Genomic DNA, 26,347 nt, shown 5'->3' on the forward strand with positions numbered 1-26,347 from the left:
GAGCATTCCTATCTCTATATTTAACAGCTGCCTGTCTTACCAGGCTCATGACTTTTGAGGGAGGTGGGGTAGGGGCTGCTCAGGTCTTGGGGAGGGGTAAAAAGAAAGAAAGAAGAAGTCTGAGGATTATCTCTCTTTTTCTTTCCCCCCTCCTCTTTAAATTTCTTTTTTAGACCTGCACCATGCCGGCATCTCAAAGTCGGGCCAGGGCGAGAGAAAGGAACAATGTCTTGAACAGGGCTGAGTTCATGTCTCTGAACCAGCCCTTGAAAGGTGCCCAAGAGCCCAGGAGCGCTGGCCGGAGGCAGAACAGCCAGCCCGGCCCTACTCCTGCCCCAAACGAAGGTGCCAAAGAGCGGAGGCAATCTCAGCAGCTGCCTGAGGAAGACTGCATGCAGCTGAACCCTTCCTTCAAAGGAATCGCCTACAATTCCCTCCTGGCCATCGACATCTCTCTCTCAAAGAGGCTTGGGGTGTGTGCCAGAAACGCCTCATCCTGGGGCAATGCCCGCTCCATGATCAACCTCATCGGGATCACCGGGCATGGGATCCCTTGGATCGGCGGCACGCTGATCTGTCTGGTGAAGAGCAGCACCCTGGCAGGCCAGGAGGTCCTCATGAACCTACTTTTGGGTGAGTCCCTTTGCACCTTCCCCCTTCTTCCTTTCCTTTCGAGGCCTATCTCCAGTGGTGCCCAGTGCCCAGTGGAAATGGTGGGACGGAAGGCAGGGAGCCCAAACAGTAGGTAGAGTCACAGCCCATGACAGGCAGAGCCAACTAATTCTGGTTTGGTCCCCATCCTCCACCCCACTGCTGAGTTCAACAAAGGCAGCCCCGAGACTACAGAGGGGCAAGGTGACAGTCAGCACTGCCACCACCCTTGGACTGGTTGTGTGTAAGAAGACGGGCAGGAGGGGGCTTGTGAGGGCAGGCTGAGGTTGGTGGGGCACTGCCCTATTTGCCCTGATGGACTAGCCTGCCGCTGCCCATCGCCTCGCCATGTGGCTTAGGTGGGTTTCTTCCTACCCTCACCTACCGTTCCTTACCATTCTTAGCTTTTGCTTTCTTGAGCATCTCTTGAAGTCATGGAATAGGGAAGATGGCTTTGGATGAAGACCAACATATTGTCTTAAGGTGTGGTGTAGTGGTTATTTGTAAGTCTGCACCTTTGGAGGCCCATGTGCAGAGCAACAAGTGTCTGGTTCAGCCTCCTTCCATTTCCCTTAAAAGAATATCACGTTGGTCTTTGCCCTTTCATGGTGACAGCAGAACAAAAGTAAAATGACGTTCTGACATATATTCTTATTTGTTTGTTTTTTGTGTTGTTGTTGTTTGGCATTGCATATATATCTCACCGGGACGCGGGTGGCGCTGTGGGTTAAACCACAGAGCCTAGGACTTGTCGATCAGAAGGTCGGCGGTTCGAATCCCTGCGACGGGGTGAGTTCCCATTGCTCGGTCCCTGCTCCTACCAACCTAGCAGTTCGAAAGCATATCAAAGTGCAAGTAGATAAATAGGTACCGCTCTGGCGGGAAGGTAAACGGCGTTTCCGTGTGCTGCTCTGGTTCGCCAGAAGCAGCTTAGTCATATGACCCGGAAGCTGTAGGCCGGCTTCCTCGGCCAATAAAGCGAGATGAGCGCCGCAACCCCAGAGTCGGCCACGACTGGACCTAATGGTCAGGGGTATCTTTACCTTTACCTTATATATCTCACCATTTTCCTCAAGGAGCCCAAGGTGGTGTACATTGTCCCCCTCCCATCATTTAATCTGCACAACAACCCTGTGAGGTGGACTAGGCTGAGAGGCAGTGACTGGCCCAAGGTGAACTTCATGGCTACATGGAGATTTGAACCTTGGTCTCCCAAGTCCGGCACTCTAACCACTACACCACACTGTCTGAAAAGCCTAGAAAGACAGATTCTGTCAGGCTGAACCCACAACCCAACAGGTTATGCCAAGTTGCCACTCATAATCTTGCCACGTTCTTCTCAGAACCACCTCCGGCCACTATGTTCTTCGTCTTCATTCTCAGATCTCAATTCTGCAATATGGGTATGAATGATTATACTCAAGGCTAGTATAAGCATATAATTTGCATATGTTCCTAACTTTGGGGAAGGTGTCTAGCTCCAGAGGATTTGCATCGCATGAAGTCCAGGTTCAATACTGACATCTCCAGGTAGATACGCTGATCTGAAAACCTCAAAAGATGCTGCCAGTCAGGATAGACAATACAGTAGTACCTCGGGTTACAAACACTTCGGGTTATGCGTTTTCAGGTTGCGGACCACGGGAAACCCGAAAGTACCGGAAAGGGTTACTTCCAGGTTTCGCCGCTTGCACATGCGCAGAAGCACTAAATCGTGCTTCTTGCCTGCGCAGAAGCGCCAAATCACGTCATGTGCATGCGCAGATGCAGCGCTGCAGGTTACGAACACTGCAGGCTGCAGACGTGCCTCTGTCACGGATTACGTAGAGGGAACCCCAAGGTCTGCAGAATATTTATGGCGGGACACTAAGGGGAGGGAAAAAATACCCCTCTCAAAATAACTGAACAAGAACTCAGTATACTCAGTAGCCACAGAATGCTGACCAACTATGAAAAAGATTGAGAGTGAGAATGGAATGGAGAGCCACAGAAATGAGTATGGCTGGCTGGTACCTTGAATTGGAACCCTCTTCTCTGCAACATTTTGTTGTACCCGACAGGTTTCCATTCTTCAGTGGCTGCCAGGGGTGCTAAAACTCCATGGTAAGTGTACCTGATATGCATGTCAAAGGTCCTACACTCAATTCTGAGGGCCTCCAGCTAAAACAAGGAAGTGATAGATGATAAAGACCAACCTTACTGTTAACCACATGTGGGTTTTTACTCTAGCTCCACCCTTCCTGGTTTGCCTGGCTTTAGATGTCATATATAACACCATCTGTGAGTGTTTCATGAGGGTAATTGAAACATCTTAGACCAGCCTTTCCCCAAGCTGATTATCCCCCAACCATTTCAGACTACAGCTCCCATCAGTCCCAGGCTCCACCTCTGAGCCATAGGCTCCTCCCCTTTAGTCTCAAGAGTCTGAGCCACAAAAGGCCTAGCAAGCCCATCTCAGTTATCCTTTAAATAGGGTAAACCATACAGAGGTTAAAGGGAGTTCAGGGATTATCATCCCGTTAGGCATCTGGCTTCCCATCTGGTTGGCCACTGTGAGAAGAGGATGTTGGTTCCAATGGGCCTTTGACCTGTTCTAGCAGCCAGGCTCTTATTATGTTAGTATAATAGTGTGTGAAAACATGTTGTTGTTGGGTTGTATACAACTAAGTTCTGATCACAGTAGACCCATTCAAATTAATGGAACTAAGTCATGCCCATTATTTTCAATGGGTTTCAAATGAGTAGGACTAGCGCTGGCTATAACCTATTATTATTATTATTATTATTATTATTATTGGTGTGTGTGGGTGTGTGTGAAGGTGCTCACCAATATACCACCACCTTTTCTTTTGCTACTCATGGCAGCCATTTTGCATGGGCACCCACAGCACTTTTAACAAAAGTACCAGCACCTCATTTCTAACCATTAAAAAAAAAAATCAATCCTCCTCCTTCTCTCTTACTTCTTCATCTTTGACCTTTCTTAGCACACTTCAGTGATGTCTTGAAATATCTCCAGATGGGTCATTCCACGTCAGCTCAACGCAGTCATGCCACCCACCATCTCGATGAAACTTGGTGTACACCCTTCCCTTATGCAATCAAGAGTTTCTGATGGTAAAAATTATTGCAAAGAATTTTTTTAGATTGATTTCACGATATAGCTAATTTTCATAGTTTTAAATACCCCAAAACTGAAAAACAAGTCTGCACTTTTTGGAGGAAAACCCTGTAATAACTAATATTATTTTAGATTTTAAGAGGAACAACTTTGTTTCATTAATTTTTTCTTTTACACCTATGGATTGTAGGAATGTTGTACCCAGTAGCCATTTCCCCCCCATGATGTCCAAAAAACGTAAAATTTTGTTACAAGAGACCCATAAATTTTATTCTATGTTGAGAAACAGCATGTCTTTGCAATAATTTTCACCATCAGAAACTTTTGATTGCATCGTGCCCTAATGCTGAAAATTTAGGTTTTCTAAACCTAGTATTTCTACCAAAAAAGATATATTTATACATTTTTTAAAGCATTTATAAAATCTTTTGCATGCTGGTGTATTTTTTCCTGAAATCCTCATCATGTTATTGATCTCTGTGTAAAATTTCAAAGAGATCTGATCATTGCTTATGGAGGAAAAAATTAAAATGCACACAAGGCCGAGGATCTCAAGAGGGACAGAAACACAGATTTCACGAAACTTTGAAGTGCTATAAAATTAAAACCGTTTGAGACAGAGGAAAAAAATTAAGGGGGTTTCTTTAAACCATAAGGGAAGGGTGTACACCAAGTTTCATCGAACTCCGAGACGGTGGGTGGCGAAACCCTTGTTTTTTTGCGTTGATTTGATGTGGAATGACCCAGATATTTTTTGCCATAAGCCACCTCCTCCACCCTTTGGTCCTTTTACTGTACTATCTCTGAAGCCCACTGAGGGCAGCTTCTGAATTTCGACAGTGAGGGTGGGAAGGGGAGGTGTTCTTGGTGGCTACCTCTCCATTTTGAGAAGCTCCCCACCACCATCATTGCATATGTGTAAGGTAAAAGTAAAGGACCCCTGGGTGGTTAAGTACAGACTATGGGGTGTGGCGTTCATCTTGCTTTCAGGCCAAGGGAGCCGGCATTTGTCCACAGACAGCTTTCTGGGTCATGTGGTCAGCATGACTAAACTGCTTCTTCACAACGGGACGCGGTAACAAGTGTCAGAGTGCACAGAAACGCTGTTTACCTTCCTGCTGGAGTGGTACCTATTTATCTACTTCCACTGGCATGCTTTCAAATGGCTAGGTTAGCAGGAGCTAGGACCAGTGGCGTAGCTCACCACTTGAGTGCCCAGTGCAGTGCGTGCATCCTGCAGCTGAGGATGGAGCAAGACACCCATGGGGGTGGGTCGAGCCAAGGCAGGGCATGTTGCGTGGGGCCTCTCGCTGTAGGACAGCTGAGGCAGTGGGCAGACGCAAGCCTTGCACTGCTTGAAAAAGCAGCGCAGAGCTTGCAGGCAGTCCGCTTGCCGCCTCCCCCTCAGGAGAGACGTGTGGCTCAGGCACACTGCAGGCCCTGTGGTGTGTCACCCAGTGCCCCCACCTCACCTAGCTACCAGTGCCGTAGGAAGGGTGTGTCGTGGGTGCAGGAGTTTAAAAAAAATAAATGGTTGTGAACCCTAATTTTATTTTATTTTAAAAACACATATTTTTGCCATTTTGACCCCCCCTCATTGATGATACCCGGGGCGGCTTGCACCCACCACACACCCCTTCCTACGCCACTGGGTGGGACAAAGCAATGGAAGCTCACCCCATCACACAGATTTGCACCGCCAACCTTCTGACCAGCAAGCCCAAGAGGCTCAGTGGTTTACACCACAGCGCCACCCGCGTCCCTGCATGTGTAGACCCAGCGTCAAACCTTGAAATGGCTGGGCATCTGCCGAAGGGCCACACCCCAGGAAGAGGTGTGGCAAGAGCCACATAGACCTGCTGCACTGAGGTCTCTTTTACAAGAGCCCTGCAAAACCAGGAGACAACACAGCACATTTGCCAAGTCTCAGAATTTTGGAAGCCCTGTAGAAACTATTCTAGCTGTGGTTAGTGTGCATTAGTGTAGCTAAGGGCGTGTAGGAAGGGTGGTCCACATTGGGCGGTAGGCTTACCCAGATGACCCAAAGCTCAACATGGGACGCGGGTGGCACGCAGCCTGCACGCCCGCCAGCCACTGCCTCCACTTGGCTGTGACTGCCTTCCAGCAGGTCCAGTACTGCCAGAAAAAAGCAACACAGGGTGTGGCGCTAGGAGGGCACCCAGGAGGGATGCGGTTGGTATGCGCTGGCCTGCAGGTTTCCCTCCCCAGTCCCAGTTGCCTGGGCAGAGGTGGCAGCAGCGCCCTGATACCTGCTGGGCTGTGCTTGGTGGACGGGCATTGCCAAGATGGAGCAAGACGAGGCGCCGCCAGGCCCCATGAGTGCAGTTACAAAATCTGGTTGGTCCAGGGCTTGGCTCGCTCACCCCTCCTCCATGGACGGATCATCCCACCCCCTTGGGCAGTACGTGTGTGCGTGCCCCCACGAGCACCCAAATGGGTTGCTACATTGCTATTAGTGTGGTGGACCAGAGGGAAGGGCTGCAGCTCAGTGACAGAGCATCCCATGTTCAATCCCTAACTTCTCATGTTCAGAATATTGAGGACTGGACTCTTGGTTTATTTTTTAAATGAAGGACAATAGCTCAGTGTTGGGGCATGTGCTTTGCATGCAGAAAAGTCCCAGGTTCAATCCCTGCCATCACCAAGGGGGAAAGTCCATTGCTAGTCAGTGTAGACCAGGAGTAGCCAACATGGTACCGTATATTCCAGGCATTGTGGACTACAACTACCATCAATCCTAGCCAACATAGCTAATGTTTAGGGGTGGGAGGGAATTGTATTCCAAAACGCACAGGGATCATGTTGGCTACTGTCCAGTGAGGACAGCCTTGCACTAGATGGGTCAATGATCTGACTTAGAATCAGTTCCTACATTCTTAAAGCTCACTGGATAATCCTGGGCTGATCACCATCTCTCAGCCTCACCTACCTCACATAAGGTGGCCTGTTTTGTCAAAAAATGAGAATTAGCATCACTAAAAAACAGAGGGCAAAAGGGGGGTGCCAATTTGCTTCAAATCTGCACATGGTAATTTATATATGTAGGTGCAAATCTAACAGCCCTCCAAAATAGAGGAGGGCAATGGCTGTCTCTAACCTCACAGGGTTGCTGTGAGAATGACCTTTGCCATGCAGCCCTCACCTGGGCTGCTGCCACTGCCCTCAACTTCTTAGGGCGGCATAACTACCCTCTGCTGATCTTAACCTCCAGGGAGGGTATGTAGGGTTGGGTCTCCCAGATATTTGAGGCCTCAGTTGTTTAGGGCTTCAAGCACTAACTAAGCACCTTCACTTGAGCCTGAAAATAATCTGGCAACCAGTGCAGCTGTTTTGTGAGATCTAAACGGAAGACCAGGCAGTAACCTAGCCGCTGCATTTTGGTCCAATTGACCTTTCCAAGTTGTCTTCAGGTAAAGAAATTATAGATATCCTCTTGGGCTGGATCTCAGGGTTAAGTTGGCAAAGGAAGGAATGAGGGGGGTGAGTGCATTCTGGTTGCTGTTGTGGGCTTGTCTCAAAAAACAGCACACCCACCAGCTTTTATCATGGCACTTTCATAATTATTGTTGTTGTTGTTACTATTTAATCAGTATGTGACGTAGTGCCAAAGCGGGCTTCTAAATGCTTTACAAAGTATAAAAGCTTATAACACAAAGATTAAAATATAAATACTGTACTTGTAATTGAAATACACAATGAAACAATCCTGTTAAAATAAACAAGCATAATTATAGACATAATGAAACTATCCCATTAAAAGAACACAGTATGTCAAATGGGAGGCTCAAGTTCTGATATCCAGAGAATGCCCCTGTAAATAGGTGCATCTTCAAAGCCAGCTGAATGCCAATAGTGATAGGGCTTCTTGTATTTCAGTGGGGAGTGTGTTCTGCAGCACAATGGAAAAGCCAACAGCAGAGAAACCTGCTGTTGTGTTTCCATAAGCTAATAACTACCAGGCCTTGGCGAAACTAACCAGCCTCCAATTATAGTATCGCTACGCTTAAGGGTGCAGAGCCTAAAAGGTGTAGCATGGCTTGGGATGCCAGGCCTGACCCTGGACGCCAAAAGGCTGCCATTGCAATAGGTTTACCCTGATCTTTGGGGCCTCTCTGGTTCTTCTGATGGTACATTGTTTTAGCTCATTTCAATATTGTGTTTTTATATTGCTATGAAAGGCAGGTAAGGAATTCAATAATAAAAACATAACAAGCATGATGTAGTTCATGATGTTGCAGATTCCTCCCTGCATTGCGGGCATTTGAACATGCGCTGATTAGCCTAGCCACCCAACTGCCTGTCATCAGATGCCAGGATGGGTCATAGGATCCATTGCACAACCATTGCACAACTTCTTCTTTTTAAAATGTATTTTTATTAAAGATTTCTTGATTTACAAAAGTATGTGCAATGTCTCTTTTTTTTTCAAGTTGCATTTTCTACAGATCAGTTTCATTTGTTGAGACATTAGTGTTACGTTAGGAAAAATAGAGGGAAAGAGGTGGAGGGGGAATAGTGAGTGGGGTTGGGGTTGGGTGGCGATGTTTCTATTTTACTTAATGTATGTGTGGGGGTTTTGTGTCTGTGTTGCTTGTGCAGGTTCTCTTCGCTATTCGCTTGTGTTCCCATGGTTGTGAGAGAGGTTGGGGTTGGTCTAAGGTGTGGTTGTTTGTTTGTGATTGGCTGTGGTGAAGTTTGTTTTCATGTGTGAGTGGGGTGGGTTAGCCATATTGATCTGTATGCTCTTAGTGGATTATTGTCGTTGTTTTGTTGGGTTGTGTATGTGATAAAGGGGAGCCATACTGGGGTGAAGGCGTCTTCTTCTATGGTGAAAGCGTCTTCTTCTATTTGTCCCTGTGTCAGTTTCAGTTTATTGGTTAATTTTTCTAGTAAGGCTGTTTCCCATACTATTTGGTACCATTGGTCCATGCCTACTCCTACCAGACACTGTCTCTCCAGTGTCTGGTTATGATGTTTCTAGCTGCTGAGAGTAGGGTGCACAACCCACTCTGAAGCTTTGACAGAGCAAAATGGATCCATTCGCTGACTCCAAAAACACCCTAGAGCTGTTTCTGTGATTATAGCTTCAGAGTTAGGTCCTGACATTATCCCACGAGTGTGAAACATTGCATCAAAACTAACCCTGTATAAGTTTCAAAATCCAGGCCTTTCAACCTTATTATGCACATGGGGGGGGGACTGTTATTCTGGTGCTTTGCCGCTTGCTTGTTGTCGTGGCAATATGGGCCAATGTGACCTGCAATGCAACCTGATACGGAAGGTTTTGTGTAGCCACCTCCTTGCACCAGACAAGTGACTCTGACCTGGTTTGAACTCGCTTTGCAGGGAGAAATTTTTTGCTTTGTGTCCATTGCATTGCAGGCAAATTGGATGCTGAATTTCCAGGATTCAGGTGTGCCTGTATTCAGGGGGGCTAGGTTACATGGCCTGTGACAGGATCTGGTGGGACACTGTTGCTTTGGGAAATGAAAAGACAGATTGTTTTAGCTTGTCCACTTTTGGATTTTGACACACCAGGCAAAATTTCTGATGCAGTCACTGGGCTGAGAGCCAGCCTCTGGCTCAGCCTTTGCAGCCAGGCTGTTGAAAAAAGGATGGGATTAGAGAATGGCTGGAGATAGTGTGTTCTCCCCACTCTCTCTATCTCTCTTTCTCTCTTATATATCCTCTGTTCTAGGGGGGAATGTCAATCAACCCAATCTGAGTTGGAAGTCCCATTAGCAGAAGATACGAGCATGTTCTCTTTCTTTCTCATCTCCCCTATGTTGGTGGAGTGGTAGTCAACCTAATCTAAGGAGGCTAACCTACTGACCATTAGCTTAGTAGGTAGCCCAACACAAGTTTCATGGGCTGCGTTAAAACATAACAAGCCAGACTTGCTTATTGCTGCTCCAAGCCACAGTCACTAGCTAACCTTAACCCGTGATTTGTTGTCGGCTTGCTGACTGCAAGAAACAACTAACCACACTCCCTAGGTCAGATGTTACAGCAAGCCATTGTTTCTTGGTTTATTAATCCCACCAGCAGCAAAATCTCAGGTAAAAAAACCACAGGGCTTTAACTAACTAAATTCTACTCAAAGTAAGCCCATTGAAATTAATAGGCCTAAGTTAATCATGATTATACATTTCAATAGGACTATGGGATAAGATGTTGGATAAAACCCATAAGTTCAAAAAATAGGCACAGTGCAGTATGATCCAGTGTGGTGTAGTGGTTAGAGACTAAAGCCTGGGAACGAACAGGGTTTGAATCCCCACTTTGCCATGAAGCTCACTGGGTTACCTTGGGCCAGTCCCTGCTGCTGATGCTAACCTACCTCACAGGTTTTTTGTGGGATCAAATGAGGAGGAGGAGACCCATGTATGAAAGGTGGAATATAAAAGCAATGAATGAATGATAAATAAATAAATTTGCCTGCTAGAGTGGTGCTTGTTATGGGGATAACATTCTGCTCAGAGTTAGACCCATCAATGAATCTGTCAGTAATTGCCATTATTTTCAATGGGGCTATTGTTAATAGAATGAGGATTGTATACAGCCCGTAGTTTCTAGGTTACTTTTTATACACTGAAAAGTAGAAGAGATTTGTGCCACCTGTGTCTTCATGACTTTACCAGCCATTGCAGCATTTGCCACCCTCATTTCAGAACAGTAACAACCAACACATTTTAGGAAAAGGCCGATGAGAGGCAAGGGTAAGGAACGGTCTAGAATAAATGTGAGTGATACACATCTAGCATTAAACTGTTCCACGCATCTTTATGACTGCATTTCAGTAGCAATTTCCATAACACTTTTATTTTATGTGTGCCTAAGCATGTGTGGGACGCAGGTGGCGCTGTGGGTAAAACCTCAGCGCCTAGGACTTACCGATCGTCAGGTCGGCGGTTCGAATCCCCGCGGCGGGGTGCGCTCCCGTTGCTCGGTCCCAGCGCCTGCCAACCTAGCAGTTCGAAAGCACCCCCGGGTGCAAGTAGATAAATAGGGACCGCTTACTAGCGGGAAGGTAAACGGCGTTTCCGTGTGCTGCGCTGGCTCGCCAGATGCAGCTTGTCACGCTGGCCACATGACCCGGAAGTGTCTTCGGACAGCGCTAGCCCCCGGCCTCTTAAGTGAGATGGGCGCACAATCCTAGAGTCGGACACGACTGGCCCATACGGGCAGGGGTACCTTTACTTAAGCATGTGTGCTCTCTGTTGGCAGTTGGGACACTGTACATAAAAACTCAGCGCCTAGGACTTGCCGATCAAAAGGTCGGCGGTTCGAATCCCTGCGGCGGGGTGCGCTCCCGCTGCTCGGTCCCAGCGCCTGCCAACCTAGCAGTTCGAAAGCATCTCCAGGCGTTTCCGTGTGCGGCTCTGGCTCGCCAGATGCAGCTTTGTCACACTGGCCACGTGACCCGGAAGTGTCTCCGGACAGCGCTGGCCCCTGGCCTCTTGAGTGAGATGGGCGCACAACCCCAGAGTCTGTCAAGACTGGCCCGTACGGGCAGGGGTACCTTTACCTTTACCTTTACATAAAAACTCAATAATTCTCAAGTATCAGAAATCAATTTCAGAATAATTATTTCACACAGCTCTCTTCCTCTGTGGTGATAACATAAATTCTTCTGCAGTAAGATGTTGGTGAATATACTTGTGTGATATTACACACAGAATTATGGAAGGGAGCTTCTGAGATGGTCAGTGATGTGCATTCATGTTTCATCCTTGGCCCCTTCATTGTTAGATTTATAAACGCAAGCAGGAAGATGTGCTTAATACCAGGCAACACTACACATGCGCGCACGCGCGCGCACACACACACACACACACACACACACACACTTTCTGGGCTTCGCTTGACCTGCTGTGATCTCGGTAGGTGTGCAGTGATGTGGGATAAATTCCAAATGTTGTGCAGGCTGAAGAAGAGGCAGGCAGGGGCTGAGAGAGGGAATGCTTCCTCTTCTTCTCCTGGAATATGACGTCCCAACTCCTCACAGCCTCGGGATGTGAATGAGAGTATCTATTGCCATCAAAGATCACACCACGAATCTCACTCTTTTCTGTTCTCCTTGAAAGCTGTGGGTAAACACCTCGCCCCAAGTCCAGGAGATGATGCAGGCTGCTTACATTCTCTCTCTCTCTCTATCCCTCTCTCTCTCCTGTCTCATCTGATGTATTAAATGCACTGACAAAGAGCAAAGAGCTGTGTCTGACTAGGACTGTCTTTGTATAAATAGGAGGAGCTCCTATTTTACTGCCACTGTAACTTGCCCTTAGGGAGGGATGAATCTGTCAATTTCAGTTTGTCATTTTTTCCAGTCTTAAATACAGTTAATAGAGTTCTTTAGGCTGCATTTTCTGATTTTTAAACATATATTTTAAGAAATCCCCATGAAAATTCATCACCATTCTTGTGCAAGTTTTATCAATTAATCACATGTTTGCAGGCAAATATATGCATTTTTGCAAGCAATTTCCTCAGCGTAATGCACTTCTTAAAAAGCTACTTGCGCTGATATATGCATTTTGATGCACATTTCCCACTAATATGTGCATTTTTGTACACACTGCTTGGGTGGAGAACTGCACCACTAAATTCAGAGAAGTGCAAATTTCAAAGGGCAGCCATGTTTCACTTCAAACATTGGTTGGCAAAGTGTGAATTAAGTCATTTCTCATTAAAATGCAAACAAAATAAAATCTCTCCACTATCCCTACTTGTAGCATAATAATGTTTAATCACCACCACTGCCATCATTCAAGACTCACAATTCACAACTTTGCTTGTGTCTTCTATTTGCAATTCTTTCTCTCACTCGCATCCAACCATTTGCACTGTTTTGCACATCCACTGTTTCACATGGACACTGTTCACTCAACAGCTTAAGAGGTGACTTGTCATCCTATTGTTTCCTTTCCGTATCTGTTCTTTCTGTCTCCTTGGCATTTTGTGTGTCCCTATGTTGAAAATAACTTTTGAGCAGGTGGAGTGTTTGCAGACATTCCATAGTAGGCTCAGGCACTGGCTAGAGGGTTTGGTTCAATCAGCTGAAGCCAGAGATCTTGTAAGGCACAGCTGGTACGGCACCTACTTTGCATGCACAAGATCCCAGATTCAGTCCTAGCATCTCTGGATAGAACTGAGAGTGTCACCTGCCTGAAACCTTGGAGAGCAGCCAGTGTAGCAATACTGAGCTAGATAGAACAAGTGGTCTCACTTAGTATAAGGCAGCTTCCTAGATTGGTATTACAGTATTGTTGTTATTACTACAGGCAGCAACCATTTTGCATGGGGGTTCCATTCCTGGGGGACGTGGGTGGCGCTGTGGTCTAAACCACTGAGCCTTGGGCCTGCCGATCAGAAGGTCAGCAGTTCGAATCCCCGCGGCGGGGTGAGCTTCCATTGCTCAGTCCCAGCTCCTGCCAACCTAGCAGTTCGAAAGCATGCAAAAAAAAGTGCAAGTAGATTAACAGGTACCGCTCCGGCGGGAAGGTAAACAGCATTTCTGTGCGCTGCTCTGGTGTCAGTGTTCCGTTACGCCAGAAGCGGCTTAGTCATGCTGGCCACATGACCCAGAAAAACTGTCTGTGGAGTGGACAAACGTCGGCTCCCTTGGCCTGTAAAGCGAGATGAGCGCCTCAACCCCAGAGTCATTCGCGACTGGACTTAACTGTCAGGGGTCCCTTTACCTTTCTTCTATTCCTAGACCTCGCATACATCAGCAGAGCACAAATAACACCCGCCCCCATTCCACCCTTTTCCGGGTCCAAAAGGAACCCAACGGTCAGCAGTCGTGTGTCAGCTGGACATGTGCAAAACGGTTGCTGTCTGTAATTTTGTTTCTCTTGTAAAGGCTAACTTGATTGTTTTGCTTTGGCTGTTAGGAAATATGCAAACCAATTTTGGGGGTGGGAAAGGGAAATCTGTGTGTTCTGTTCTTTATTTTAATAACTAATAGGTAGGTGCCTCTGCAAACATAGTCTTGCCCTAAACTGCTTGGGACCAGGTTGTGTGAAGAACCACCTACACCACTCTGAGCCTGCCTGGCCTTTAAGACTGGCCACTGGTAAGATCCATCAGGCAGGGACGTTTCAATGGTCGTTCTGTTTTTGTGGAACTCCTTCCATGGGAAACATGCTTGGCTTCCTCACTGACTGATTTTACATGGACTGCACTTCTGATTTTGTGTTGTGAACCTCTCAAGAACCTGAAAGGCGGTTTTAACATTTCTGAAATAAATTATTATCCTTAGCCACCTTGCTGCTTTATCACAAGAGGTTGCCTAGTGACCACTATAGGCCTACTAGCCTGTCCCCCCAAGTGACTGGAATTTTGAGGCCTAGCAACCATTGTAGGTCCATCAACTGCTGTATCAAATGGCTGAAATACTGAGGTCATAGCAGTTGCCTAGTGACTACTATAGACCCACCAGCCTGTCCTCCAACCCAAAGTATCAAGGTGGTCATAGCATCATAGCAGTATAGAATTGTAGAGTTGGAAGGGACCCCAAGAGTCAACTGGGCCAACCCCTTGCAATCCAGGAATCTGTAATGCAATAGATGGTGAAAATATGTGTCAAAAACTAGATCCTGGACCAATGACCATTTAGTGCAGTGGCTCATAGAGTCTGGTAGTGAGAGCTGTGAGGCAGGCGAGGAAGTGACTGGTTAAGATTTAGCTTCAGCTGTGAATTCAGGAAATTTTAGGCCAGGGCTGGAAAACCTTTAGCCCTCCACATGTTGCTGGACCACAGTTCTCATAATCTCTAACCATTGGTTGTGCTGGCTGGTGCTGATGGGAATTGGAATCCAACAACACCTGGAGAGCCACAGATTCCCCAGATCTGCTTTATGCCCCATTTGCAAAATTGGTTAATAACACAGATCTACCATAGGGGTCCCTTTACCTTTTTACCAGGCAGGGTTGTCATAAAAGTGACGGATCATTGTATGCAAAGCAATTTGAATGCTCAGAGAGCAGCATAGAAATGCCTTCACATGGGAGGTATGTGTCATGTTCGCCAAAATCAGGGCATCAAAGGTCAGTAGTTATTTTCAGTACCAAATTACCAGAGCCAGCCTCAGCAGCTGGTACCCTTGTGCAGCTACTAGTGCCTAAGTGCCTTGGTAGGACTCGGGTGTGACACTCGGCACTCCCACTCCCATAGTGCTTTGGCCCTCCAGAAGTTGCTAAACAAAAACTCATTAGCCCAGCAAGCATGGCCAGTGGTTAGGGATGAGGGAGTTGTCGTTCAGCAACATCTGGAGAACTAAAGGTTCCCCATGATAGCAAAGTCACTTAAATATGGTTGAAGGAGTCCAGAAAGAAAAGTCTTGACAATACCTTACTGAGGAAATTGAGCAGCGTACAGTATATAATTTGATGAGGGGGGAAAACCAGGGGTGTTTTTGTCCTTCTTACTTCAGGCTTTGAAATCACAGGGCAATGTACAAGCATACAGAGGTAAAACTCCATTGGAACCACACAGCCAGGCAAAGCACAATGCTACCTTAATGAAGATCATGCCACTCTGCAGGGTTACTAATCAATACCCCCACCTGTCTTCCTCTTCACTAGTTGTCTTTAATATCAGCAGAGTTAACCCCTTGGTGAATGGTCTCTGCTGTGGGACTTCCAATGCCCCACAGGTGCTCTCAAGGGATTATTATTTGTTGGCACATTGTGGGTCATTAAAATGCTGGGTGGTTCACCTGCCACCGAGTGGGATGCTGCTTCCTGCCACTACAGTTAAGCCCACCTTGGGGTACAGTGGCATGAGGGGCACACCAGATGGCACACTGCCTGTGGAGGAAGTTCCAACCCAGAGCCAGTGCTGTGAAAGATTACAGGGAACGGCTGCACCTCCACTTCCTTCCGCAGCCCCCTTTTCCATTTATATTTCCACCCTGGTGTGAAATGTGATTTGCCTTAATAGCAACCCTTCCAGGCAGAACTTAGCAGGTATGAACGATGGCACGCCAGCTGAATCCAGAACGGAGTGTGGATAAATGCTTCTGTGATTCAGCAGAGCTATTGGTGCCGTCAGCACTTAAAAGCATCTCCTGCGGGGGGTGGGGTGGGGGTTGACTATAGTTGAAGTCCCACCTCCAGTTTGTGACCTTGGCAAGGTACCCCTGCAGGGAATGGTGGGACAGACAGAAAGGTTCCTCCCCCCACCGAGAGTGGTTTTGCAGCTGCAAGGAAGAGACTTCACCCGAGGGGGAACCCGTACGCATCTATAGCCTGCCTGGCCCTAATGCGACTTGACAGAAACATGAGCAGAGAGAAGAAAGGAAGAATGGAGAGAGGAGAATTCAGGATATTTCTTGAAAGCTGCTGAAGAACTAGGTTTTTGGGTGCGGGGCAGGGGTGTCAAGGAGAACAAGTCTAAAAAAACCTTTTCTTTCTTTTCTTTTTTGCTGAGAGGGAGAACTGGATGCCAGGGTCAAATGCTAAAAATGGAACTTGGGGGACCTGGTCTACACAGTGCTCCCAGAAATATTGTGGTCTCACACTCTTAAGGCTTGAAACATGCCTTGGTACTCATGGCAGACACACCATGTACCTTCTAAGAGCACATAATCAACACTACATAGGAGTTCATTGATGGAGGCCAGCTAAAAGGCAAATATACGGATGGAGAATAGCTAAATGGAGCTTCCATGTTCAGGCACAGTATACCTGAAGGATCAGAGGCTTTGAGTAACCATCAGAGCAGCTTAGTTCTTTCCCACTGTACTTCTGGGGTGGGGAAATTTTTTGGCTTTGAAGGCCAGGTCCTTGTCAGCATTGGCCTTGCATTTCAAATTTGACAGGGAGATGGGATGGCCCACTTGTCAGTCACACAGTGTCATTAAGACACCATGTGATTAACAGGTGGGCCGTCCCATCCGCTTCTCAAAATCCTTTTCACAGGGTCTGTGTACTTCCTAGAGGCATTGAAATGGCTACGTCTGGTTTGCCACAGTGAGAACAGGATGTTGGACCAGATGGGCATCTGGCCTCATCCAGCAGGGCTTGTCTTACATTCTTGTGCTGCTGGGGAGAAAATTCTGTGCTTGGTCTGATCCAGCATGGCAGCACCTGCATAGTTACGAAAATGTCCCTTTTCTAGTGAGCTGTGCTGAATTGCTTATTCTACAACGTCAGAGCAGTTATCTAATGCAGCAGGCTTGGTTTGTTCATCAATCATTGTGCATCTCTAGGGAACTCTGCAACTACTCTCTGTCTTCCTCTGCATTCTAAAGACCTTGCTGCTGATTGCCAACTTCTTCCTTTTTTATTGGGCTATGCTCATCTGCCTTTAATAGCAGCATGGCATGCCAGAAAAATAAGGAGACAAAGCTTTTCCTGTATAGAGAATGAAGTCTGGGAAGAGATTCCCTTGCTCAATTTGTATTTGCTGGGCAACTTTCAAAGGCAGAGGAGCAGGGCCCAGGGGGAAAAGCTGGCCACCAACCTTCTATCTATTAATGTGTAGGGCTGAAAGCAGAGCTGGGGGAAATTCGTCCCTTGGGTCCAAATGCAGCTCTCCAGGCCTCACCATCTGCACCTCGGGACTCAACCCAGGTTACGTCTCCTCAGCCACAAACCCTCTCCCGAAACCACATCCCCCACCAGATCTGCTCTGCAACCTCCTTGTTACAACTAATTCTATTTCCACGCCTGTTACTTTACAATTTATTCCTTGAATATGTAAGGAAAGATGTTGGAAGAGAGTCAACGGGAGGCTACTCTCTCAGGATGTCCCCAAACTGGCACTAATATAATAAAATGCTAAGCAGGAGATCAGCATCCCGTGTAAGATCTCTTTCCACTGCTCACCCTCCTGATGAGCTTTGTCTCTCCAGAACAGCTGCAAAGTTGCTGCGTTTCGCAGCAATCTGGGAAGAAGCCACACTAAAGTAATTGGTTCAGAGATACAAATTGCCTTTGCTCACAAGGGCACAGTGTGCAAAAAGAATGGAGGGTCTTGGGTCAGCCAGCCATTTTACTCGTTAGTCCTAATCATCTTGGACAGGGGAGTCTAACATATCTTATACTTCTCATCTCTTCCTTGACCCCATACCTCATAATCTTTTTTGATGATTTAGCTTATGAGGCAGTTTATACCCACTCACACACTTTAGCCCCCATATCTGTTAAATATTGTGGAAAGCTGTCTGTATGCTGTGCGATCTAGGCACCTCTTAAGATATCATAACCACATTTTCTGTGATGTTTCCTGAGATCAAGGAGCAGGTTTTTGTCTATGTTTGGATATGATTGGATGCCATCATGAATCAAGATGGTGGACTGAAACTTTCAAAACAGCACAGATCTTAACCAAATATTGCATTACAGTCCTTGAAATCAAGGAGCAGGTTTTCGTTTATATTTGGATACAAGTGCACACCATTTTGAATCAAGGCGGGTGGCCAACAGGTTTTCAAAACTAATGTTTGGTTTCTTACCATTCCCAAGCAACTCCATGGACTAGGCTACTAATACCTATGGGCATGACCTCTTGTTTAAATAATAGCCCTTTTTCCCCTACTGTGAAATGTGTGTCTATGGTCACCTCCAGGTGATCTCTTTATTTGGTATTCATCTTGATTTGTTTCCACAATGTTTGTGGGGAGGTTAGATGACACTGGCTGTTTACTGAGCATTTATTTATTTAGAGCACTTATACCCTGCTCTTCAGCCAAAAAAGCCCCCTAGAGTAGCTTACGTAAAATTAATTAAAGCAGGACAGTGCCTGATGGACCTGGGCTTTCGGCAAAGAATGAACCCTGCTTCCTATCTCTCCCAGTCAGGCAGGGAGCATTCATTCTAATTTGTCTGCGGGGAGTTTATACTGTGTTGTGTTGTTATCCCACATATTCCAATGCATTTCCCCTTCACTTTCCTTATCACAAAAAGTCCAATCTGGGGATGGAATGCCAAGTCAACTTTAATTGCACAACATGGACCTGCCGAAATGTGACTGACTCCCATCTGAAAATAGCAGCCGCCTGGAAGTTTGCACTCTCTCACAACCTCAATCTCTCCCTCTATCATGCATCCAGACGGCTGACTTCTATTTTTATGAAATAATTGTTCCACCGTATGCTGCATGGGGAATTACAGTTAACCTTTTGAATTTTAAGGGTGTGGGGGGTATAGGAAAGAGGAAGAATTCTGAATTAGTTAAAGGCATGCTTAACTAATTCTCACTTTCCAAAATAATGCACAAACTGAAATGCAGCCACTGTTTGAAATTTGCACTTCCCCAAGTTTTGCAATGCAGTCCTCCAGCCAAGTAACACATACAAATATGGATTTACTGGGGCAAAGTGTGCATATAAATGCATATGTTAGTGAAACTAGACTACAAAGGTTATATTACTGGAAATTTATTTTCAAAAATGTATGTGGCTGGTTAAAATGCATACGAAAATGTGTTTATTAGGGTAAATTCACTAAAATGTGGATGAATTTTCATAAGGACTTTATTTCCCCCCTCTCCTGCAAATTAACATAGTAATATGGAGAACTGAACTGGAAAAAAATGAGAAGCTGCAAGAAACCGAAACAAGCATGTTTGAAATTGACATATAGCTTCTTTTGTGTGTCTTCATTTTTTAGTGTTTCAGTCACACTAGTGGGCACAACACAGCTGTGTGGGTGGGAAAGAGTTGGTGCATCTGAGCATGCCATTTAAAAATAGCAACACTATCATCTATCATTGTAGTCCACTTTTAAAAAATGCACAAAAGCCCTTTTTAAACTTAGGCACTGCTGTCTGATGTTATCAGTAGAGGTGTGCTCAAGTGCCTGTGCGTCGATACAGCCACCCACCTTGCGTGTCATTGCACACATCAAACCCATACCTCTTAAAAGACAGAAGAAGAGTGCCAGGGAAGCCTTCAGCCAGCCTGGTCCCCTCTAGATATTTCAGACTACAATTCCCATCAGCTCCAGCTGCACTAAGATGATCCACACCTGCAGAGATGGTTCTGCTGTTCTGTCCTACTACCAAGCAGCCAATTAACATTCGTATTTTACAAATGAGGAGCACTGAGACTGAGAGATTTTGCACACACACACACATGCACACACACAAAATTGCTAGAAATTTTACTTGCCATTGTTAAAACTACTGGGAATCAGGAACACATACTGATCTCCTGCAGCAAATCGCATAGGTTAGAACTCAAATCTAGCTCCTGCATACCCCCACCCATTTTTATTAGGAAAGCAGAAAGGTGCCTTGTGGCCAGCATGTTAATCCATTGCCCCATCTAGCTCATTATCCTCTCCAACGAGTAGCATAGTTCTCCAGTGGCTTAGACAGGAGGTTTTGCCTGTCCTATCTGGAGATAGCATAGAATTCATCCTGGGACTTTCTGCGTGCAAAATATGTGCTCTGACACTGAGTTGCGTTCTGTCACCTTCAACAACTGGGGCAGGGAGGAGGAAGATTATTACCCCATGGGATTCAAAAGTAACGCAGACAGTGTCTGGCCCTGGAATATCCCAGTGGCTCACAGTGACCCTGCCCTATAGCTGAAGCGATTGGGGCAGGCAGTCCAGGCAGCCGAAGCCTTGGTTGTTGGTATGTAGGCCACATAAGGAAACTTGAGCCTTTACTCACAGAGTGACGGCACCAATTGTATCTATTTCTGAAGGCCTTGTGCCCCTGACAGGCCCGATTTGCTGTTGCCGCCAAACCTTCCCAGCGATTTGGTGAAACAGGCACTCCAGCTGATTAGAAACACCAGAACGTTTATGCCCCTGAACGATGTGCCATGATACAGGCTAATTGGAGGCTGAAAGAAGAGTGCCCAAGGTTACTCTAGTGGGTCTGTGGTGAATGTGAGACTCTTTGTGTGGGCATAGGTCTCTTGAAGGCCTTAAGTATACAGAGCCTGTGTGGAATAGGGAGCAGAGCAAGTGTTTCCAGCCTTTTGGGGCCTAGGGCTATGTTTGGAAGCTCAGGGAACTCCCCCAGGCACCACAAAATACCCATTTCACAGAAAGAGAAGCAAAGATGCTCAGAACCCCAACTTCCTCCGAATAAACAGGAAAAACATCTACACAGTACACTCACACCCGTACAAGTCAAATCCTTTCTGTTTTTTAAAAATGTGATGGGCATGGGGCTTTTGTGGGCACCAAGGACATGTCTGAGGGCACAATAGGGTCCCCAGGTGCTACCCCCAGGGTCCCAAGAGCTAGAATGTCAAACTAAGACAGTGGGTGCCAGGGTTCAAATCCCCACTCAGCCATGTCACTCACTGGGCGACCTGGAGTCAGCTTCTATATTCCTCAGCCTACCTTACTTCAGCACAAACTTTAGGAATTACTGGTCTACATTGTCTAAACAGACCTTTGGCAACCATCTTCCAAAGCCAAGCTACCTTTTGATTGACTGTCATTATCTTGTCATTGCTCCCCAACAATATTTGACAGGTGTATGTGTTTTCTCTCTTATATAATTCTGTTTATATCCCACTTTTCCTTCAAAGTGGGCTTTTGCCAACATGGCATGCATGATCTCCTCATCTGTTATACTTTCAACAACATTGTGATGTAAATCCAACTGAAAAATAGTGGTTGGCCCAAAGGCACCCAGTGAGCTTCATGGCTGAATGGAGTTTTGAACCTGGGTCCCAGTGCTATCATGGCACTATGTAAAAACTAAGCCCTACTTACACACTCAAAAAGTAAACATTTTCATGGTGTAAGTATGCCTTTCAGATACACACACACACACACACTTCAGCTGGAAGTCTGAGAGCGTTGCTTTAAATGTTTCAAGTGAACAAAATACTAATCAGAGGAGGCTGCTTGTTATTTGATGGTTACTAATGGTGGGTGAATCTCATGTTCCCACTTTTATGTTCAGTTTGCCGCATTTCTGAAGCAATCTGTGGATTACTATTTTTAAGTCACAAAAATTCACCAGCATTTTAGTAGTCATTGCTCCTAATAGACACATTTTTGTATGCAATTTTGCAAGCAATTTCCCCTAATGCAATGCATTTTCATATGTTATTTTCACTAATATATGCATTTTAATGTACAATGCTGTTTGCTTTTTGGTCAAAGAACCACATTGCAAAAATCTGGAGAACTTCAAATTTGAAAGGATATTTGTGTTTTGGTTTACATATTATTTGAGGCAAATTACGTAGGTTTGCATTAAAATGTGAACATTTTTTTGTTAGCCTTTATTTTTCAGTTTAGGGAAATGCTTGTAGCAAAGCATCACCATCTACCCCCTCACCCACCAAGAAACACTTCATGCATATGCAGTGTGAATCATAGTAAAATATTAAGCAGGTTTGTATAACACTTTTGTTTTCATTGTACTGTACCAGTTATGCGCCTTAACTGCTTTAACAGGTTCCCGGAGTGAACCATGGGTAGCCAGTGGTTAAAAGGTTATGCTGTGTTTTCTCGAATGTATTTAATAAACATGTACCATACAGTTTCAAAAATTGCCTTCTGTCTTCCGTGTCTCTTAGTGCATTAAAATGTGAAATGAAATGAATTTCTACCCTAGTGGTTACCACTTCAGATAATTATTTTAACCTTTTGCCTCAGACAGCTTGTCTCTCTAATTCTCTGCCTTGTTTTCTCTCTCTTCTGCTCCAGCCTTATTTCTGGACATCATCATTGTGGCTGGCTTACAGAAGATGGCCAAGCGAAAGGGCCCGTATGACGTAAGCCCAGGCCTGTTGGACTACTTGACCATGGACGTCTATGCTTTTCCAGCAGGACACGCCAGCCGAGCTGCCATGGTATCCAAGTTCTTCCTCAACCACCTGGTCTTAGCTGTACCACTCCGGATCTTAATTGTGATCTGGGCCTTCTTGGTGGGACTTTCCCGGATCATGGTTGGGCGGCACCATGTCACCGACGTCCTTTCTGGATTCGCGTTTGGCTATTTGCAGTTTAGGCTGGTGGAGGTGATGTGGATGTCTTCTAATACTTGCCAGATGTTGATCTCCATGTGGTGAAACAGCAGCAACGCACTGTCCTTTCCCCCTTATTTTTACATAATGAAGACTTGAATACACTTTTTAAAAAGTGAAGGATTTCGAAAACGAAACACAGTACACAAACCTCCACGTGCTGGGAATGAGTATCAACTTCCACCAGGGTGGTGAAGACCTGGTTGCATCTATTATAGCACAATGTCTTGGGATGATTTCTTGCCGGTTGTGCTGCCGAGACCCACTGCTACATTTTGCCATGTTTTCTTGACTCCCAAGTGGATGGAAAATTCATTTGGTTGTAGAGAGAGAACACAATTACATTCTGTTGCTGTTTGTTTGTTTAGATGGCACGCTCTTGACACTGTTGGAATGCCTACCCCTTGTTGTTGAATGTGGTTGTGCATTGATTTTCTTTCGTGGAGGCCAGGAAATTTGACGTGAAGTGAATTATAAGTTTGTAATCTGGAGCTCTAGGATTCAGTCCCTAAGTCATATTCAGGGTAGGCCCACTAAAATCAATTGACTTAAGGTCCTCATCTACACTAAGCATTTTAAAGAAGGACCGTGCCAATCATGGCTTACCCCTATAAATCCTGGAAATGTAGTTTGTTATGGTGCTGAGAGTTGTTAGGAAACCCTGATTGCCTTCATAGAACTTCCCTGCGAAGAGGGATGGACTGTTCATCCACCCTGAGAAATGTGGCTCCATGAGGGGAATAGGGGTCTCCTGAGAACTTGCAGCAGCTTTAACAAACCACAACTCCCATAATCATTTAGGGAAATCCATGACTATTTAAAATGCCTAGGGCTTGCCGATCAGAAGGTCTGCGGTTCAAATCCCCGCGACGGGGTGAGCTTCCGTTGCTCGGTCCCAGCTTCTGCCAACCTAGCAGTTTGAAAGCACATCAAAGTGCAAGTAGATAAATAGGTACCACTCTGGCGGGAAGGCAAACGGAGTTTCCATGCGCTGCTCTGGTTTGCCAGAAGCGGCTTAGTCATGCTGGCCACATGACCCGGAAACTGTACACTGGCTCCCTCGGCCAATAAAGCGAGATGAGCGCCGCAACCCCAGACTCGTCCGCAACTGGACATAACGGTAAGGGGTCCCTTTACCTTTAACTTCGTCACATCCAGCAGTTTCAATGGGTTTACTCTGAGTAGGGCTAACACCAGCTATCTCTTAAAATTCCTCAAAGCAGCAAGATCTGAGGGCATTTATTTGCTCCTGTTGCTGTAATTAGCATGATTCAAATTTTTTCTGCTCAGCAGACTACAGATGGGTGACAGTAGGGTGGCTACTTAACATAACACCAAAGAAAAGAGGACACAGATTCACATAAAATTTGCATGTACCACTTCATATGTATGCATGCAAATAAAGCAAATATGGTTATAATTTAAATAGAAATACACTGCAAGTCACCATAGTAGGAAAGACAGAGACTAGGTGACCTGCTTGTCTCAGGGCTAGCCATTGACGGATGGCTTCAAGGTGCTGGCCAGGTTGATGGGAGTTGTAGTCCAAAACATGTGGATGGCACCAGCTTGGTGAAGAGTGAAGTAAGTTAGTGCTGAGTGAAACCATGTCTGCCTTACTTCTTGCTGCCTTGAGCAATTTAAACCTATGGTCCAGAATCCCAGATTGCAACTGTCACTCTCCCACCCTTTGCTGCAGTGAATTGCAATTCTATTTGGGTTACTTGCATCCATTGTCCCTCATGCAAGCCAGGCACAGAGCCAGAAATTAACAAATAATAAAGGATATGTCAAGTTTGGCAATGGGTTTCTTTCCCCCTTAATTCAATTAAGTATTTAAAGTCTTCCAAGGAGGAACCATTAGGATGGTGGATGCATCTGTGGCTCAGTGGCGGAGCATCTGCTTTGCATGCAGAAGGTCGCAGGTTCAGTCCCCAGTGGCATCTCCAGGTAGGGGTGGGGGAGACCTCTGCCTGAAACCCTGGAGAGCCTCTGCCAGTCAGCACAGGCAATACTGAACAAGATGGGTCATTGGTCTGACTCAGGAGAAGGCAGCATCCTTTGTTTCCAGGTTGGTGTTGCAGGATTGAGACCTAGTGCAACCCAGAATGGGGTGAGAATGCATTTTAAAGACAAGGCGTATGTCACATCCCAGAATCTACAGGCCGGAAGGGAGAGGGAGTTAGCAGACCCACCAAGTGTTCCAGGGACGTCCCTGATTGAGAGAAGCTGTCCCGGAATGTCCCGCTTTTCCTTAGGACATCCCTATTTTCATTGGAGAAATGTTGGAGGTTATGGAGTTATCCAGGCCCCCAAGCCATCTGAAGGCAATCCTGTTTAGGGAAGGTTTTTTAAAAAAATATTTCATGTTTTATTATGTTTTTATATCCATTGGAAGCTGCCCAGAGTGACTGGGGCAACCCAGTAAGATGTGGGGGGTATAAATAGTAAAATTATCATTATGGAATGGGATGTCCTGATTTTCATCAGAGAAATGTTGGAGGGTATAAGTTAGTTGAGAGTAAAAGGTAACCCACTGGGGATCAAATATGGTGAAACTGTCCAGAAATTACACACAGTGCAAGAGCGGCTTCAAATCTCCACCAACTTCCAAGAGTTACTTCACACATTTAACTGCAGAGGTGTGGCACTTTAGGCCTGGGTTCAAATGTGGCCCACTGGCTCTTTCTATCTGGCCTGCAGGCCTTTCCCAAGACCACATCCTTCGCCACCCCTCCTTACCTGGCCTAGGGTATATCCTGAAACACTGGTGATTTTTCCTTGCATGCTTGGATCAAGGATCGAGAGTGTGTGCGCGCGCATATGCACATACGCATGCGTAGAAACTAGCCTACTGAACAAAGGCAAAAGTTATATTCATTGCTCTACCCACTTTTGGCTTTGGTCTTGCCCACCACTGGCATATGGTCCCAGAAGGTTACCCCGATGGGAAAGTGGTGCTTGGCTTGAAAATGTCCCCTACCCCAGTAGGGTTGGCTTGGCTAACAACCTTCATAGGCAATGCCTGTTGAGGTGGGTGCAGGTAGATTTTTAGCTGTGGCTGTTTCGTGATTGTTTGTTGTTGGGTAATCAATGTGAGAAGCAAATAAATAGAAAATCTATCCCTGGCATACAAGTTGCCCTCTCCCCAGGAAGTCACCAGAGAAGCACTAGCTTGCAAAGCAGACAGAAGGAATCCTATTGCAACCGAGTCGCAGGAGGGGATCCTATGCGGCTTCTCCTCCTGCCAAAAAACAGCCACCACTGCTGGGACTCTTAAGCTGGCTAGTTTACACCATCAGCAGTTCCAAGCCCCAACACTTTCCCCGGGCTCAAGAGCAGCCCAAAATGAAATAAAGGAATCTCCATCCTCTCTGAGATTCCTCTCACCCTCAACAAATTATTCCCCCTTCAAATAATTATCCTGCCCTGCTACAAGCTTCACCTTCCTTGAAGATTCCCCTGAATAATTTCTATTTTGATTAAACCCCCCCCACACACACCCTAGACAGATTTGTGGAGCAGAAGGCTACTGGTGACTGCTAGCCACAATGGCTATGCTCAGCCCCCATATTCAGAGGGAGTAATACTTCTGAAT

The 26,347-nt window shown here is 46.0% G+C and overlaps 1 protein-coding gene across 1 annotated transcript; it reads left to right on the plus strand.

Annotated features, from left to right (window-relative positions):
* On the plus strand, positions 1-24,552 carry PLPP7 (phospholipid phosphatase 7 (inactive)). The gene is made up of 2 exons (XM_081897075.1): positions 1-633; positions 22,430-24,552. The coding sequence occupies exons 1-2, from the start codon at positions 183-185 to the stop codon at positions 22,792-22,794; spliced, it is 816 nt and encodes a 271-aa protein (XP_081753201.1). The 5' UTR covers positions 1-182; the 3' UTR covers positions 22,795-24,552.
* Positions 24,553-26,347: the final 1,795 nt, after the last annotated feature.

The sequence above is a fragment of the Podarcis melisellensis genome, assembly GCF_964234715.1.
Source record: "Podarcis melisellensis genome assembly, chromosome: Z".
In the NCBI taxonomy this organism is placed as follows: domain Eukaryota; kingdom Metazoa; phylum Chordata; class Lepidosauria; order Squamata; family Lacertidae; genus Podarcis; species Podarcis melisellensis.